At 36.8% G+C, this 17,948-nt stretch overlaps 1 protein-coding gene across 1 annotated transcript in view; it reads left to right on the top strand.

The window, feature by feature from the left end:
* The window catches only part of LOC144237640 (uncharacterized), a 214,382-nt gene that overhangs the window by 101,808 nt on the left and 94,626 nt on the right, over nt 1–17,948 (top strand). The window contains exon 3 of the mRNA XM_077771331.1: nt 12,813–12,922. Within this exon, the coding sequence (XP_077627457.1) occupies nt 12,813–12,922 (110 nt within the window). The remainder of the gene's footprint in view (nt 1–12,812; nt 12,923–17,948) is intronic.

The raw sequence follows: 17,948 nt of genomic DNA, 5'->3' as shown, positions 1-17,948 counted from the left end.
GCTGTAGAACACAATGATGGGCCACAAAGATGATACACCTGCCCATATGGAGCTTACATCTTAGGTTGGGCAAAAAGTAAAATAGTAAAAAATAAGCACAATTTCAGAGAGCAGTGAGTTCTATAAGGAAACAAAGCATATTGGGGAGTTAAAGAGTGATTAAGTGGTTAATCACTGAATGGCTAATTTAGCTAGTGAGCACAGGGAGGGGACATTTGTGCAGTGATTGAATGAAGGGAAGATGTGAGCTATGGGGAAATCCCAGGGAAGAACATTTCCATAAAACGTACAGTAAGGGTCTTGGAGATTATTCATATGACTTGTGTTCTATTTTCACTTAATTTCTCTCTACTCTTGCTTCCCAGATATCAAATATCTAGCATTTGGTCTGTTGCCTTCATAAGTAAATCTGGACTGGTGACTACAGGGTTCTTAATTTTTATTCCTGGAAAAAGTCACTGTAGCGGTTAGTAAATGATGAACATTTAATTTTGTACTCATGCTAGACTCCAGAGCTGTACTAACACTTCTATCTCCACTGTTAACTCTATTTTTCTCTTTTGTCAAGGTGACAGCTGTTTGTCACTTCCAATGCCTCTATTCTCCATTGCCACTTCTTTTGCTTGTCTCCTTGGCTGCTTGGCACTTGCTTATTTTTCTTATTTCTTTTCTCTCCTATATCTTTTTCTGTTGCTTGGTCCAGACGGCTTGGATTTTGCACAAATTGGCTTGGCTCTTGTAGTCATTACGAACTATTTAGAGAATATCCTTTCATTCTGTATAACAAATTGACCAATCACTGCACATTCTGCGTAATTTTCAGCTCATCTATTCTTAACAATTTTGCTGTTATTCTCTTTTCCTCTTCTAAAGGTACTTACCCCCTACCTGATTGGGTGCCGTTCTGAAAGCTTGAGGCTGCAGGATAGCTGATCTATCAGAGTCATTATTCTATTTTGTTTTCTTCTTGCTCTTTGTGGCCTGTATCCACACGAAAACTAAACCCCAGGATCCTTGCTATTTGCCAGGTCCTTTAAATATAATCTTGGCAACTCACATGCATGTTTTTTCTTACTGCCTTCAGCACGACCAATCTAATTCACACTCTTACAATCTCATACCTGAACCTAATGCAGCAAACTTCAGCTGGTCCCTTCTTTCTGTATCCTTCCTAGTCTATCTTTTACATTTCTACAGTTGTTATTCCTAAAATACTGTTTGCATAGTGCTATCTTTCTGATCAAAATCTTTCAAAACCTAATCACCAAACAGAGTAAAGTACCAACCCTTTAGCATGCCATTCAGCACACTCCATGGTAAGTTATGAATCTCCCATTTCTGACACTAATCCTGCAGCCTTTCTAGGATCCCTGCTATGCAGGCAAACTAATCCAAGCCCTGTCGCCAAATGCATATTGAGCAGTCTTGACCTCACTGTGTGTTCCACTGTGTCTTCCCCCTTGTCCAGAATGTTTTCTGTTTTTCATCTTTATAAATACTATCAATAAAAAAATATCTCACTCATATTCCTCACCTATTTTGTTACTCTGTAACATACCCTGTAATAATCTAAGTTAGAAATTGTCATTCTTGCCCCAAATTCCATTTTTAAATATATGACACTCTTCTGTCTGATACTGTTAATTACTTTTTACACATAGACTGTATCTGCCAACTTGCTTGCATTTGCTCCCCGTTCTTGCATTTCTTTCTGTCCTTCTTACTGCCTGACTAGTTTCTCTTCAAAACATGAATGTTGACAGGTTTTTGTCCTTGTTATTATAGTTTTGTTATAATATGGATGATCAGGCAGGAAAGCTAAGCTCAAATATAGATATCCATATCTATATAGATTTCATCTTCATATATATTCACTGATATCTCTATAAATACGTATTAGGGAAATTTCTTCAAATGAAAGTAGTGGAGACTGTCATCTCAGCAAGTGTCCTTGACTCTTTTTATGATATTTCATTCCTGAGGCACTGGGGAAAATCCCTAATTCTGAGGCTCTTTTTCATTTTAGTTCTAATAACGTTTGAGTTTGTTGATCTTTGCATCCCACTCTTAACTGATGCTAAGATATTTACACTTGGTGGTATGCTCCAATGATCATCGTGACAAATTAGTTTTTTGCTTCCTAGTTTCTATACTATGCTTTGTTTCTGAATTATTTGATTACTGTAGCTGTGTATGCTTTCCAAAAAGCATGTCTTTATGCAAGCAAAAATTGTGCTATGGAGTTGATCAGGCATATGGCATTGATTATTTTATGCTGAGTATTTTCTCACTTGATGATATCTTGCTGGGAGTATTTGAGCAAAGATTGCAAGGGGAAAGTATGGATAGGTTTGCAGAGGGGGAGTACAGGTATGCTCAGGACTTTTCCCTTACGCATGGCTTTGGTTTTCCTGAATTTCCCCTTCTTCTCTTTAAATTGCATGCTATTTTTCATGTGTCAAAATATATATAGGGGATCCTAGATTGGGCTCTGTCCTCTGGACTCTGACTGCCCTGTGTTGACTAGTTTCATTGGCCACTTACTAGATGATCTACCTTGGGCAAATTACTTGATATCTCTGTGCTTCAGTTTTCTTGTTTACAGTATGGAGAATGTAGAACTCTGCAGGCTATTGTGAGCATTAACAAGATAATAACTTATAAACTTATAAAATTGTTAGCATGACCTGGTCACAGAGCAAGTACTCAATAAAGTCTAGCTAATAATGTTAGCTCACTCCTAACCTAGACAACTTTAGTTGATTATTATATTTATTCCACCAAAATGAAAACACAAGAGTTCTTAAAGATATTGATGTTTTCAATGTGAAGAAGATCTCAACATTCTATTTCTAGAGAGCTATAGAAATAGAGAAGCAACTTACATCTTAAGTGAATTTAAATGGAAGTTTCTTAGATCTTGTAAAGTGGACCCAGTATCCTATTAGGGCCCTTTCTAGTACTTAAAAAAGAGAGAAAAAATTCATTTAACTGTTTATTAAATGAAGTGAACATAAATGATCACATAGGTTATCTTTAATACTATTCAAGTGGGCATTGTAAGATTATTTTGAACACTTTAAACACTCTATTATTTTAATACTCCATTTGAAAAGTACAGGCTTATTACTAAGTTGACAAAATGTCTAAAGATTTTTAGGCTTAGTATTAAAATTATTGGAATTATTCTTTAAAGTACTTTTATATATACATATGTAATATGAATATGTGTATGTTTTGTATATAGATCTGATACTGACCATTTCATTAAGCTAATAACTTAATAGTATTAGATAAATATTTCATATATATTTCAAAAGTATATAAACTATATAAATTTTCTTTTAACTTTTCTAAGTATTATAATTTATAAGTTAAACCTCTAAAATAAAGAATTCATATTAATAGACTTTTTTTTAATTAGAGCTTAACTATATTTTCCAAATATTTTTTTTCTTAAAAACAAAGTATAGTCTACAACAGTAGGTGTCACTATAGCAAAAGAAACCAGCCATTCAGAAGGCTACTTGTTTTACCCTGGGAAAGTACATCATTACAAGAGAAATTATAGACTAATTTGTTAAAGCTCATTGTGTGCATCACCTGGCTTTGAGGAAAGTGGTCTTCTTTTAAATCTATATCTTACTCTGCCTAAAACATTTTTGTAGGAGGAGATCTGTGGGCTTTCTGGGCAAGCAGTTCTAATTATTATAAAGCTAAAAGTTAAGAAGTTCTTTTGTCAATATGATCTAAATTCTGTCTTATAGATTTTGAATCATTTATTCTTATTCAATATTAAGAAGAATAGCCAATTACATATTTGTAATCCTCTGAGTGTATTTTCTCACCAAAAATGTTATTGATTACTTCAATAATGTATCTATATGAAATGGAAATTAAAATGTCAACCTTATACAATTGATAGTGAACATGAAATAAGGCATTATATACCTTCTTTCATTAATTTGTTAAACAGACTTAGTTGAGCACCTACTATGTACTAAGCATGGTAGTTACCAGACAGACAATGTCTTTGCCCCTATGGTGTTACAGTCTGCCAGATTTATTTAGATAACTACACATTATGAAGTTTAAATTGCTATTCATGAGTAATAAGTGTAATTATTTTTGAATTCTTTGGTCTAGTATATTACAGTAAATCCCTTTTAGTCTTTTCTTTAGCAGAATAGAATAGTAGGTATTATCAGCTATTTCCCACAAAGTATCTATTTTCTCTTCTGGAAATAGCTTTCTATAATCCTCCAGGATATCACTGTATTTCACCTCCAAGGCATGTAACTTGTGTGACATTGACCTCTCTCCAGCTTCCAAAGGGCCAGGTGTGAGTCTCAGGTCTGGTCAATTAGGGTTTTATATTCTTGTGTGTATAATGTCATCACGTGCCAGAAGCCCTGTGACCTAGCCCGTGCCCCCATTTGTTGATGTCTGTCTCGCTCTTGATGTGAGAAACTTGGTGTTTCTTATTTCCGTGCTTTTGCTTATTTTTGTTTCTCTTCCTAGAATGCCGTTTTCCTGCCTCTTCCTTTGTCAGTTCTATCCACTCTTTAAGACCTAACAAGATAGCTCTTTCTAAAAGGCTTTCCTGCTCACCTCCCCCATTAGAGAAAATGTCCCATTTGAGAACTTCCTCAATCTTTGGGCAGTTCTTTATGTGCAATAGTGCATTATATTGATAATATTCTGTGTTTTCTTTCTTCGTTTTGATGGTCACATCTGGGTGTCTGAATTTTAATCTTCTCTCTATTTCTAGCACCTCGCTGATGTCTGGGACGCTGGTTGCTTGTATAGGTTTGGAGCTTGTTTACTGAAAGCCCTTAAGACCAGTATGGCCCAGGCCTATTTTTCAGGCCTTTGTTGAATTTCATAGTTTTGAAGCATGGTAGGTAGTTCAAATGACTATGTGCTGAGTCATTCCAACAACCCACTCTTTGTGTCTCTGAGAAGAGAATTGCAGTCATTAGTTTTCTCAGGTTTGCATTAGGAAATAATATCCAGATTTCATTCATCAAGTATTTATTTAACTATGAAGGCTTCCTGGATCCTGCAAGCTGGCTGTATTCTTTCTCTCCTCTGATCTTTTTCAGCATTTATAGACTGGGTTATTAATTTGGCAATTAATCATATCCTATCTTGTGGCATTTCTTTTTTGTGATTTTTTAAATGTGGTACTTAGTCTACTATCTAACATTTCACATGCTTCCATATGAATAGGGGTATTTATTCATTAGCATGCTTATTACTTATTCATTATAATTTTTTAAAGAATTCATTATGATTTCCATTATTTTTCTTTTGCACATATCAGCTGGGGTTCTGTTTATGCTAGCAACAGAATCTGGCAAACTTAAGGACAAAACAATGTATTGAAAGGATATTAGGGAACTCGCTATATTGAGGGCAGGACTGGAGAACCAGGCTTGAAAGAGAAGAGAAGCAGCCCCAGAAGTTGTTCATGGCAGTAACCTGAAGCACAGTGTTGCACAGGAACTGTTGATACTTGGAATGAACTCCCCTTCTTTCCTCCATCCACTCTCACCACGACCAAAACTCAGTTTGGCCCGAGAACGTGGCCAGGTTCAGGCCATATACTTGCTCCTCTGCTGTTTGAGAATGATGAGTGGGAGGAATGAATGAAAAAAGCCTCCAGGGATTTATTGGGCTTCTAGCAAATATGAATTTATTAAGGTACTTGGGGAATTCTCAGGAAAAGACTGGATCTCAGATAGTTTAAAAAATGCTAAATAACTATTAGCACCTGTAATTAGTTGTTCACCCAGACTTACTATCAAAATCCCAGCATTGACAGTGACTAACAGTACAGCCTTATGCAAACTGCTTCATCTCTGTGGGTATCAAGTTTTCTTCTCTCTGTATACCCAATATTTAATGTCACATGATAGTTTTAAGGATTAAATTAAATAAGGTATCATATGAAAGGTGCCTTTTACAGTGTCTTTCTGAGTAGGTGCTCCATAAAGAACTATTATTGGTTGATCTATGTGCAAGCAGTATAAGGTGATTCTATTTAGCAAGCAGTATAAGGCGATTCTATTTAGATGAGGCAAAGAAGTAGCAATTTTGACCTCTGTCCTTGAACGGTTTGTAGTTTAGTCAGAGACAAAAGCACACATGTAATTTAATTCCATTCTCACAAGTACATGGTGAATTGGGCAGAGGCATTTTTATAATCTCTAGTTTTCATATGAGCAAGCAGAGATCCAGAGAAGTTAAGCAACTTGTCAATAATCACACAGCCCTTACATGGCAGAGCTGAGGCTGAGCTAAGTTTTCCCAGATCCACTGCTCTTTACAATTGAGGAAATAGGATAGATGAGTGAAGGATAAAGCTACTCAATTCAATTCCAATCAGAAAATTGTATTGAATACCTATTATAACAATCGGATACTCTAGGTGCTATGAAGGAATAAAAATATAATCAGTATGTAGTTTCTTGTCTCAAGAAGGTTAGAGTCTTGGGAAAAAGATGGATAATGACTGAAATACAAGATAATACATGTTAAATTACTATGTTTTTCATTTAGTTCTTTAAATATGTTTTTAATGTTTATTTTTGAGACAGAGAGAAAGACAGAATGCGAGTGGGGGAGGGGCAGAGAGAGAGGGAGACACAGAATCCAAAGCAGGCTCCAGGCTCTGAGCTCTCAGCACAGATCCTGATGTGGGGCTTGAACTCAGGAACAGTAAGATCATGACCTGAGCCAAAGTCAGACACTCAATCAACTGAGCTATCCAGGCACCCCTCGTTTAGTTCCTTTAATAAATATTTATTGAATGTGTCTGGCTGTGTATTAGGTGCTGAGGATTTGGTGGTAAACAAAAGAATAAGCAATCTGTCCTCAAGGGGCTTACATTTTGTTGGAAGGAGACAGGCATGAACACAAAGTAAATGTATGCAGGTAAGATAAGTCTAGCTATTGACTGCAAGGTGCTAGGAAAAAAATGCAGAGGTTTGTGCTACTGAGTTGATGTGGGCTACTGCCGATGAACAGTGCTTCTGAGGGCTTGAAGAGGTCAGTCATGTGAAGATGTGTGGGAAGAATAATCCAGACAGAGGCATGGCAAGTGCAAATATGATGAGGTGGAGATGAGCTTGGAATCTTGAAGAATACAAACGAGACTGTGTGGCAAGAACCCAGAGAGCCAGGAAGACAGCAGAGTAGCATGTGATTTGGAGATATGGACAGGAGCCAGAAAATACAGGGCCTTGTCCATTATGGTGAGGAGTGTCTAATATACTATTTTGAGTTTAGTGGAAGCTCCCAAAGATTTAAGCATGAACGTGATATTGTTTGATTTGTTTTGTAAAAAAGATTATTTTGGCTGCCGTGAAGGAATATAATGTTTACCTGGGCACTAAGAAGAGAAAGAGGGACATTTCTTTGAAAAAGTCGGGGAGGACATGGAGAAAGAGGGAGTACTCTAATCAGTGAGATGAATGGGTTAGGCATTCCAGAAAACGGGAGCATCATCAGCAGAGGAGGAAAGTTTAGGAAGTGTGACGCATGTTTGGGCAACAGTGACTTTTCCAGTGGTTCCCTGCTGTGTGGGGATGTCAGAATGAGTGAGACCTGGGAAGAAAGTGGGTGCTAGGCTATGTCCCGACTACATTCTGTAGGCAGCTGAAAACTATTCTGTATCTGAGAAAATTATGCTGTGATTGTGTGAAGAACGTCAGAGGAGGCAAGAAGGCCACTGACGAGGTACCTGTATTAGGTCATTTGAGGATGTGAGGGCTGAGCAGTGCGGATGGAAAAGAGGAGGCAGAGATAAGAGCCGCTCCTGACAGGAAGAGCTGCCAGCACTTGGTAATGAATTGGGTGTGAGTGGTTGGGAGGTGAGGGGGATCTGAAGACATCTGCAAGGCGAGCTGAGGATGCCCTTTTCTGTCAGATGAAGTTTGGAGGATGGGGTGGAGATTTCAGTTTTGAGCAAGTTGAATGCAAGGTTTTGGCAGGACTTCCACATGATGATGAAGGAAAGACAGCTGCAAAAGCAGAGCCAGAGCTCAGGAAACTTGGCCTTTAAGAGCACACCTATTCCAACTAATTTCTTATAATCTGTGAACATTTTTGTGAATTTTTAGATATTTGCTATTTTCAAGAAGACAGAAGTTTCACAAGTGTTTGTCAGAACCAACTGGCATTTTCTACCAAAGGAAAAGGTTTTCTTCAAAAAAAAAAGAAAAAGAAAAAGAAAAAAAAAAACCAGAACGTTCAGTAAAGCAAAAGCTGGTTGATGATTTCTACTTCCTTTTCTTACTTTGGAAGCTGAGTTATCAGACTTGTTCAGGCTCAAGGAATAACATTAGTGAATTATATTCTTACTGTTGTAAGGAAAAAATCTTGCTAAAATAATCTACAATTGGTAATGAAGAGATAGACTCTCTCTTATGTCCTCAAAGGAGGTAATAGGAGAGAGTAGAAAAAAAAGCAAGATTCTTCTTAGAATTTATGTTTGGTTATTTTAATAGTTCTAGCAAAATACCGGACACAATAGACTAGAACAAAGGACAATATAATGGCTAAATGAGAAAAAAAGTTTGTCAATAAGAGAGGAAATAGCTCTTTTTATGAGCACTTAAGTTCATGTTTGAAATAAACAGCTGTCTGTCTGTAGTACTAAGCTGAACATACTGAAAAGCAAAATGGAAGGTATGTGTCCAGTACCAATTACAGCATGAGTAAGAATCTTTTCTCTCTGTTTCTTCTCCTCACCTGTATAGCCATATGTTTCTCAGCAGTTACATTTTCTCCTTATGAACCACACAGTACCTTCTCTCCTGATACTAATTTGAAAGTATGGAGCCAGTGGTGTAGAGGTATTTAATTCACCAACAAAGGTCATTTTTAATTGCTATCTCCAGTGTCTGAGGACTGCATCATCATTTATCTGACGTGACTCAGCCTAGGCATTGGCACTGACTCACGCAGCTCCTAATAGACTAGAGTTAGTGTCACAGACTGACTGGCTGACCCATCCATGTGAAACCAGAGAAGAGAAATGAAGGCTGCCATTGTTGAATCCACAGCTTACCTTACCAATCCAGGTTAGGAAAGGACAGCCCATTCTGAGGGAGACCAGTTCATTTTGTAGTGTGCTCATTGCTGCAATTACTGAAGTGACTATTGCCTTCCACTTTTATATTTATGCACATTGTTTTGGAAGAAGGACCTAGTGGTACCGAGACAAACATACTCTTTGCAAAGACCACCATATTGTAGTAGAGGCCATCCAGGCTGTGAGGATTTTGTTAAGTAGTAATTGAGGAAGCGTGCTTGACCTCTGATCGTTGTTTTCTCATCTCTCTTTATATAGCCTCTGTATTTCAGACCCACTCAGTGCCAGGCATTTATTTACTCTTTATAGCAAGCTCAGGAGAAAAATACCATTGCTATTGCTTTTACAGGGGAAGGGACTGTAAATTTTCCAGGGACACATTGCTAGTAAGGGATGAAATTGAGATTTTTACCATGTCTCTCTCTCCTCAAAGCTAGTGCTCTTTACTCTTTTAAATTCCTCTCATCTATAAAATATGATGATAACAACACCTGTTTTATAGGGTTGTTGTAAGATTGAATAATAGAACTATGAAATGTTTAGTACTTTAGTGTGCATTAGGCAATCAATAAATGGTTGATAGTATTGCTACAAATAATGAAGAAAAACTTCACTGAAGCATCTATAGCATTGAATTCCTTGCTGGGACATAACCCTTTGACTTTTCAGTCTGAATTAGTGTGATATTACTAACACTGAAAGCAGATAGTAAGGAAAACAATCCAAAGGAATGAATCTCTAGTAGTGAAATGTCAGATGCTATAACATCTGGATGGGAAACATAATCTTTGTACATTTGGAGTTATCCTGGTAACTCCCAGAACATTCTATGTTGACACCTGTATGATTTCCTTTAAGTCTAATTTGTTCTGGTAAACACAAAACCATCAGTTTCAAAGTAAGTAGAATATGTCCTAATCTGCAGGAGGCTAGAGTTCCAGAATAAATTTGGGAAGCTTGAATCTGAGATAACAAAATATAATACATGATCGCTGTGGTAATGTGAAAACAATTGTAAGCAATGTGAATAAAAACAGGAGAAACAGAGGTTTGTAAGGGAGTCTGGGAAATATAAAGTTTGACTTTCTATCTTTTTAACTGAAAGGAGAGAATGGATGATAAGCAAACCATTCCAGAAAAGGCAATATTATTATTTGTTAAAGACATAATAATTATTACCAACTGGATGTTCTAACTTGGTAGATCACAAAATAGAAAACTAACTGGCTTTGTAATGGTTACCAGGTCTCTTTGCTCTTGATGTCTGTAAGATGCTGCTGACTGAGTAGGACCTCTGCTTTAGACCCAATTCTTGTACTTTTTGTTGCAAAGCAATTTGTGTCTAATGGCAGTTTTATGGTCCACTGACTGTACTGAAATGTGGCACTTTACCAACCATGAACTTTGACATGTTTATAACAGGGACTTAATCTGAAAATATGCAAGAGGAGCCTTCTAAATATAATTTATAATCAGACAAACTCTCATGTAGGTGTTGAATAGCATATGAAATTAGTATTTGTGCTTTGGATTTGAGGTTAATTTTGTCCTCCTTCAAGAGACATAGTCACATCAGTAGGTGAACTGAAGGTTGAAATCTCAATTGCTTTGAAGGGACATCAAGCCTAATGAATTTGCATCAGTACTAAAAACAGCAGGGGAATAGTATAATTAACATATATGAAATTCCATTTCTAAACACAAAGCAAAGCCTAGAATGAACCTTACAAAAGACCTTTGGATAAACACTGTTATGTCATAGCTAACAGTGTCAATAGTCTTAGTTATTATACTTGAAGATCTTCTGCGAGCGTGGGCTTTTCCCAAATTTCCAGCGTATATTCTGTTACATGTTGACCTTTTTTCACCCTGCTTTTTCAATTATATACTATTTAATACCACAGTGTCTATTTCTCCTTTAAGGTACTTGGTTTCTAAAACTGAATAGCAACTTCACATGCCTACACTTAGCCTGAAGTGTCTATATACTTTAATTAGTGTAGAAATATTTCCTAGCTTTCAAAGCACTTTTATGCAGACCATAATCCTCTGCAGAGGGGAAAATACCATTCAAATGACTACTCTGTTCTAAAAAGTACTCCAGAAAATTCAACTTTTAGAAGAGTACTAGAAGAGGACTAAACAGTAACTTGGAAATTTCACGGTAGTAAAAGATGATTCAATATTTTGCACTCAGCAGTGAAGTGTGCTTCAGTTTTTATTTTAATTTTTCTTGTGAATCTTTCATCAATAGAATTGTCAAAATAACTTTCTATGGGAACTTAACTGTTCATCAGTGAAAAGAGGCAAAACACTTCAGGGACAAATTGGTCACATTACACAAATCCGTGGCAGATCAGCGGCTGTGACAGAGTGGACCTTGCATACGGCTGAGGGATTCTGAATATGAGCAGTGACATAGTTGTAGCATGTTTGTAGCATGTGAGTGTCTGCGGGGGTTACTGTGGGCTCGAATGTACACGTGTGTGGGTAAACCTCAGTGGAAGCAGCTGTGGGAGCTCTGTTTCTGAATCTTGCTTGGCCTATCACATGTCGCATGTATATGAACATGAGTAAAAGGATGAATATGACTGAATATCACTTTGTGTTTATGTGTCTTTAACAAAGAACTTAAAATCAAGGAATTTGCGTGTGCATTGGGTCACGTTCTTATTATTTGTGCTATATTATTGTTTCTAAAACATTTGATTATCAATATTGATTGTCAGTGTTCTGCTTAGTTTTCTGTCATCTTGTCCACTCCTCTTACCAAGATGGAGCTTAAATGATATCACTCATGTCTTTGCTGCTTCAGAAGTTTATATGCCCCAGACTGAAGATCATAGTGCTCAACTAGGAAACAGAAGGCAATACTAATGGCAACATCATCTTCAAGAGCAAAGGACAAAGCTAGAGAGGTACCTAAACCCTCAGCAGGAAATTTATAGTTATGAGGTCACTGCTGACTGTTTTACATTTTTATCCAGTACCTTACAAGTTTATTTTAGCCTGAAGCAAACAAAGTATTTCTTCTCTTTCAGTAGGTCTGAAACTTATTTAAAAAATACCTTGTAATTTCTAGTGTCTTCTCTTTATCTTGGAGGTTAGTGAGAAGAAGATGAGAGTGAGTTGGACCCAGTGTTCACTCAGAGAAAAGGAACCACTGATCTTGGATTAGAAGATGGAGATGTAGTTGAGAAGGGTCAGATGAGGTGTCAAGAAAAAAAAATAAGCAAACAAAATCTGGAAATATTTACATGAAGACATCAAATGAAAATTTGAGTCACTGGTTTGTGATACTAGCATATTTAGTAGTACAACCATTGACAGCAGCAGCAAATGGTTTCATGCGTACCATAATAGGGAAGTAGATAATTTCTGTCGACCTGTTAGTCAAAATGGTATAAAACTTAAAAATGTCAAGAGTTATTTAGCAGCCTGAAAGAGACAAACTGTTGTAGAGACAGCCTCTCCTTGTGAGTTTCATGGTTATTAAGGCCAATTTGAATAGCAACACAGTGCTCAAACAATTCAGACAAACAAGAGCAAGGGGATTGCATGCCAGAAACATATACATTCGTTGGTTCTCATCCTGGTTTTACTTTCTGACAATCATCTCTGGAGATTCTTCAGTGAATACATTTCACATTTAGGTTTCAGAGCTCCTTACTGTTGCTAAATTCCTTAAACCCAGAGCTGGCTTTTCTTTTAGATACGTCTGTGGACTCCATTCCTGCCAGGTCTCATGCAAAGCATGTTAGCTGAGGCAAATTGGGAGCCATGTGATTCCTTGGAAGAGGAAAGAGACCTGCAAAACTTGAGGTAGGCCGGTAAAGTTGACATAACCAACAGCAAATTATTCAACAAATTTGTAAAATATGCACAGTGCATGAAAAAATACATCCTCCTCTCACCCAACTCCATGTGACATCTCATTCCCTTTCTACTTTCTGGTTCACCTTGTAAAAACAGGATGGGATTTCCACCCAAAATCTGGTTCAGATACCAAGGCTGATAATAGCCGTGTATTATCATGTTACATGATAATAGCCATGCATGTAAGAAAGTGTGAAAAGGTTTATTGCTCACAAAATGAGACTCTCTGGAGAGGCTACCAAGGGGGTTCAAAACTGTCTGGAGGGAGCAGGGGAAGGAGACGGGCAGGTTTGCATTGTAGTTCGGAAGTGGGGTTGGTATGATTCCTGCACATACAGAGGCTGGCCTTGCATGGTTCGCACTTCCTGCCAGCATCAAAGGTGTGTGTTTGTGCTTTATTATCAGCTTGGCCCAGATGTAGGGAGGAAGGGGAAAGGGGAGAGGTGTGGCTCAAAAGCTGTCACCAGGCAAACATCAAAACTGGGACTGGATGTGTTATGACAACACTATCCTGGGATCATGTGAGGAAATGGATTTGGAGAGGTGGTAGTAATGATGAGTATCTCCTAAAACGCAGAAAATCTCCTATACTGACCATGACCTCAGACTCCCTTTATTTTATGCTACCCAGGCCAACAGGGGCTACTTCCACTTTCCACTTCTGCATTATTTTCTATTAACAAACAGTCACTTTTAAAGTTAATATCCATTTAAAACATCAAGATGGAGACCAAAAATTTCTTGTAAATAAGTACAGAAAAAAAAAAAAAGCAGTTACTGATGTAAGTTAAGTAATGAATCATCAACTAAACGTGACTAGAAGGCTTTACCCCAAGGAAAGAGGTTTGATACTTGAAAAATATAGATAGCCTCTTTAGGAAATTTACATCTGTTAAAGATAGGTCCATATTTTCTCAAAATTTCTCAAAGACAAGTGACACAATACAGTGAATTTATATATTCGCCCCCAGCATACACATTATCTAGAAATTTCAGCCTTATTCAGACCAAAGTAAAAAAATTGGAATTAAATACACAGTAGCTGTTTAGTTTTAATGAGAGTTGATTGACAGTGGGGAATCCAGTTCTTGAAATATGTTCAAATTTGAATAGGCAGAATATTCCAGAAGCTTTGATGATTTGGAAGTAGGTCACCTTAGTAATTAATATCAAGGACCTCTTTTCTGGTTATACAAGAATGCCTGCTTATGTGACAAGCACTGGGTTAGATTTAGAGATACAAAGTTGAATAAAGTATGGTTTGTGCCTTTAAGGATCTTCTAGTCTATCCAAATGATATTGGGATTAAAGGTTCTAAGGATTCAAGGAACAAAAGTCTTTGGCCTGGTTAAAACTGTGACAGCCTAGTTTCCACCAGTCACTTCTGCAGAAACATAGCCTACTGTGACCCAATGTTTTAAAATAAAAATTTCTGGAAAAAACAAGTCCCAAACTTCAGCTTTATTCCCTTAAACAGTTTTTCGAAAATACAAGGAAGACTAGCCAGGCAAGGACAAATTCTAATTTGGTTTTGAATGTTGTCCATGAAAGACTGATGACAACTGACAGTGTTGTCCAGCCTTCTTAATGTGACACTGATTTCCATTTGAAACCGAGAAAACAGTGACTTGCGGCTTGCTGAAGTCAGGCACCTCTGAGAGATGCTTTGTTGTGTATTCTGAGGCACATCTTTCCAGGTAATGAGGTGTGAGAGTGACTGATAAGCACATAGAATGTGGAAGAGAACGAAATAATAAAACAAGCAGGTTCACTCTTAGTCATGATTGCATATAGTAAATCGGCAAAATTCTTTTTCTAAAAATGTCGAGAACAGAGAGCTGAAACTCTCAAAGTTTTTAAAAGCCAACAGCCTAGAATCTTGAATGACTTTAATTCTCTAATTATTCTGGTCTAATTAGTGAAGAGCTTTAAACGTATATCACGAATATAAATGCATACACTTCATAAGTTAGTGTGTAGCTCCTGATTTCTGTAGGTGAATGTGAAAAAAAAAAGTCAATATATTTTCATTGTCAACTGGTGATGGGCCTAGCACTGAAGATTGCAGGTAATGTTTTCAGGAAGAGGATGTATGTGTGGGTGGGGGAAAATTATTGTTCTTTCCTTTAAAATTTTTTTTTAATGTTTATTTATTTTTGGGAGAAAGAGAGACAGATAGTGTGAGTAGGGAAGGGGTGGAGACAGAAGGAGACACAGAATATGAAGCAGGCTTCAGGCTCAGAGCTGTCAGCACAGAGCCCAATGTGGAACTCGAACTCAGTAATTGGCGAGATCATGACCTAGGCCAAAGTTGGACATTTAACCAGCTGAGCCACCCTGCACCCCATGTTCTTTTCTTTATTTAAATTGGATAATACTGTATTTTGGAACTCCTTTGACTTACATTATTTCATTTGGTTCACGCAACAATCCTGCTAAGTAGATAGAACAAATATTTTTATACCCATCTACAGAGAAGAAAACTGAGATTTGGAAGGTTAATTCATTTTCTGAGGTATCATATCTGGCTACTCACAAAATCTAAAGAGAAACCAAATCTACTTATTCCCAGTCTCAACCTCTACCTATTACACAGTGCTGTCTTCTTATAAAAAGTATTCTGCCAGAACTTCTGATTTTGGCATTCCCTCTATATGATTTTGATACTTTTGATTTTGTATATAATCATGTGTTGAATTTTATTTTCTCTTTGAGGGCAAATTCTGATCTGAACCCAAAGAATTCAGAGTGGGGAAGGAAGTACCAGATTACTTTTACTAAAATTATATATTCTTCTTTAGTTTAAATATTTGTGAAATTGCAGAAAAGTAAAAAGAATGAAAATAATATTCATTTGGGATTTCTTCTCTATGTGTTTGTTAAACCCTTTAATTTTAGCAATTGGGTGAAGCTTTTAGACTATAAAATCCAAAACTACCTTAAAACTCACACTAAGATTTTTTTGAGGCATTAAATTTTATTTTATTGGTAATGCTATATGTTACTTAATTTTTTAAAAAAAAATTTTCTTTTTTAGAGCAGTTTTTAGCTCATAGCAAGGAAGTTTTTTCCAGACATTCATATTTCATTCTTGGGTTATTGAAGTATAAATAAAGATAAACTGTTAAAAATACTTTAAAGGACAAAAAAATTGTACTTAAATATCAAATATAGGCCTCATTGAAGATGCTGATATTATTTTCTATTATAACAATTTCATTTTGATGAATTGAAATATTAGTGAAATCCCTGAACTCAACAATTTGATAATTTGTTCTTGGTTTAGTGTTTTCTGTTTAGGTGTCTATACCATATAGACTGTTCATGACAGCACCTAAAACAGAAAATTATCTTCTGTAGAATAATAGAATGAAAAACTTTAAAACTGTGAAATTCATCCAGAGTCCTGCCATGTATCTGTTTAAAAAATCTTAATGTTTTATCTCCCTCAGGCTGATGGAGTTTTGTTTTATTTCTCATCAGGTTCTCAGTAATATTTGCTACTGGTTTGTATGAGTTTATTTAAGGTCATTTATATTCTTTGTGGAATCAAAACTCCAAGTTTGTATGTGTCTGATTTTAAAAAGTTAATGGTGAGTTCTTAGGAGCTCCATTTGGGCCTGTAGCATTTGAAGAATGAAAACTACAATATCTGACACTATATATATATTCTATATATTCATATTCATATACATATGTATATGAATCCAACTGGTATAACTTTTTGCTCTGATCAGGACTTCTTTTGAAAGTTCTGATAGTTTGAGAATAGTCTGCTTTGCTTATTTAATTGAACATTTTTTTAGAATTATCATATTTTACCAAATAGAGTAGTATCCAACAGCAGAAAGACAGTGCTGATGTTCACTTAATGTGTTAGCAATACATTGCATCATTTTAACTAGTTGGACATCTTAAGTCTTCCAGGGCTGTTTCCTGTGCTTCCCAAAAAACTGTACTAATGACGTCTCACAGAGCCCCTGGTGTCTTCCGCAGCTTTGCTGGTAATTCCTCCCCCTCACTCGTGCTTGCAGAATTGTGGGTCAGCCTGACCTGCACCTGCGTCTTATTTACTGTTTCTGGAGGTAGTTAGGGGATAAATGTGTGATCTTACTCCACTCTAAGAGATTATAGGCTGATGCCGTGTAGTACAATAAGGGATAAAATGTCTCTTTTAGGATATCAAGCTGAGATGTAGTAGCTTTGTTTCATGGAGATTTGGTTTGAAATTTCTTTGTCAGAAATATTCAACACAGTGACCTCTTGAGTGGAAAGGAACTAGCATTTCCAAGATCTGAAGCTGTGTATTTTATTTCCTCCTCACACAACTGGGAAACTGGGTAAAACCACAAAATGTATTCATCCATTTAAGTCTCGACTTCCGCACATTTAGAGTTAACTTCTCTCAAGGTCTTTTTTGAGTGACATGCTTGCAGATGTTTTTCACATTTGTTTCTTGGCTCTTTTGCAAGCTTGGCAGCTGCATGCTTGCAAGCTGACCTTGTTTGCCTTAATGTGCCCAAAGGGTACAGGGGCAGAATCAGCTCTAGCCTCTCTAATCTCCAGGAGGATTGTTCTGGGGAACTCAATACCTAATGTTGCCATGGTGGCATTAGCTCCCATGACTCCCATTTTCCTGTCACACTCTCTGGACAAGTGAGGCCACATTTCCTATCACCCCTTCCCTGTCATTCCCTTCTCCTGACTCTGTGTATGTCTGGACGTGGTCTCAAATGGAAGTTTGGCAAAACCAGACATAAACCTTGTAAGATAGATTGGTGGTTCCTGGAGTGATCAGTTTCCAGTGTCAAGCTCCTCTGAGTTGAAAGCCAAAGCAAATCTTATGAAATGGAGAAGAAAAATTACTTCATATTTTTCAGCTCTGTTCCAGTTCATTTCATGAGCATCAGCAAAAATAATCTACTTCATAAAGATATAGGCCTGCATTTCCCAAAAGATTGTCTTTTATCAA

The sequence above is a fragment of the Crocuta crocuta genome, unplaced genomic scaffold (assembly GCF_008692635.1).
Source record: "Crocuta crocuta isolate KB4526 unplaced genomic scaffold, BGI_CrCroc_1.0 scaffold235, whole genome shotgun sequence".
NCBI lineage: Eukaryota > Metazoa > Chordata > Mammalia > Carnivora > Hyaenidae > Crocuta > Crocuta crocuta.
Note: the sequence above shows the minus strand (reverse complement) of the source record. Positions and strands in the feature narration are given on the sequence as shown.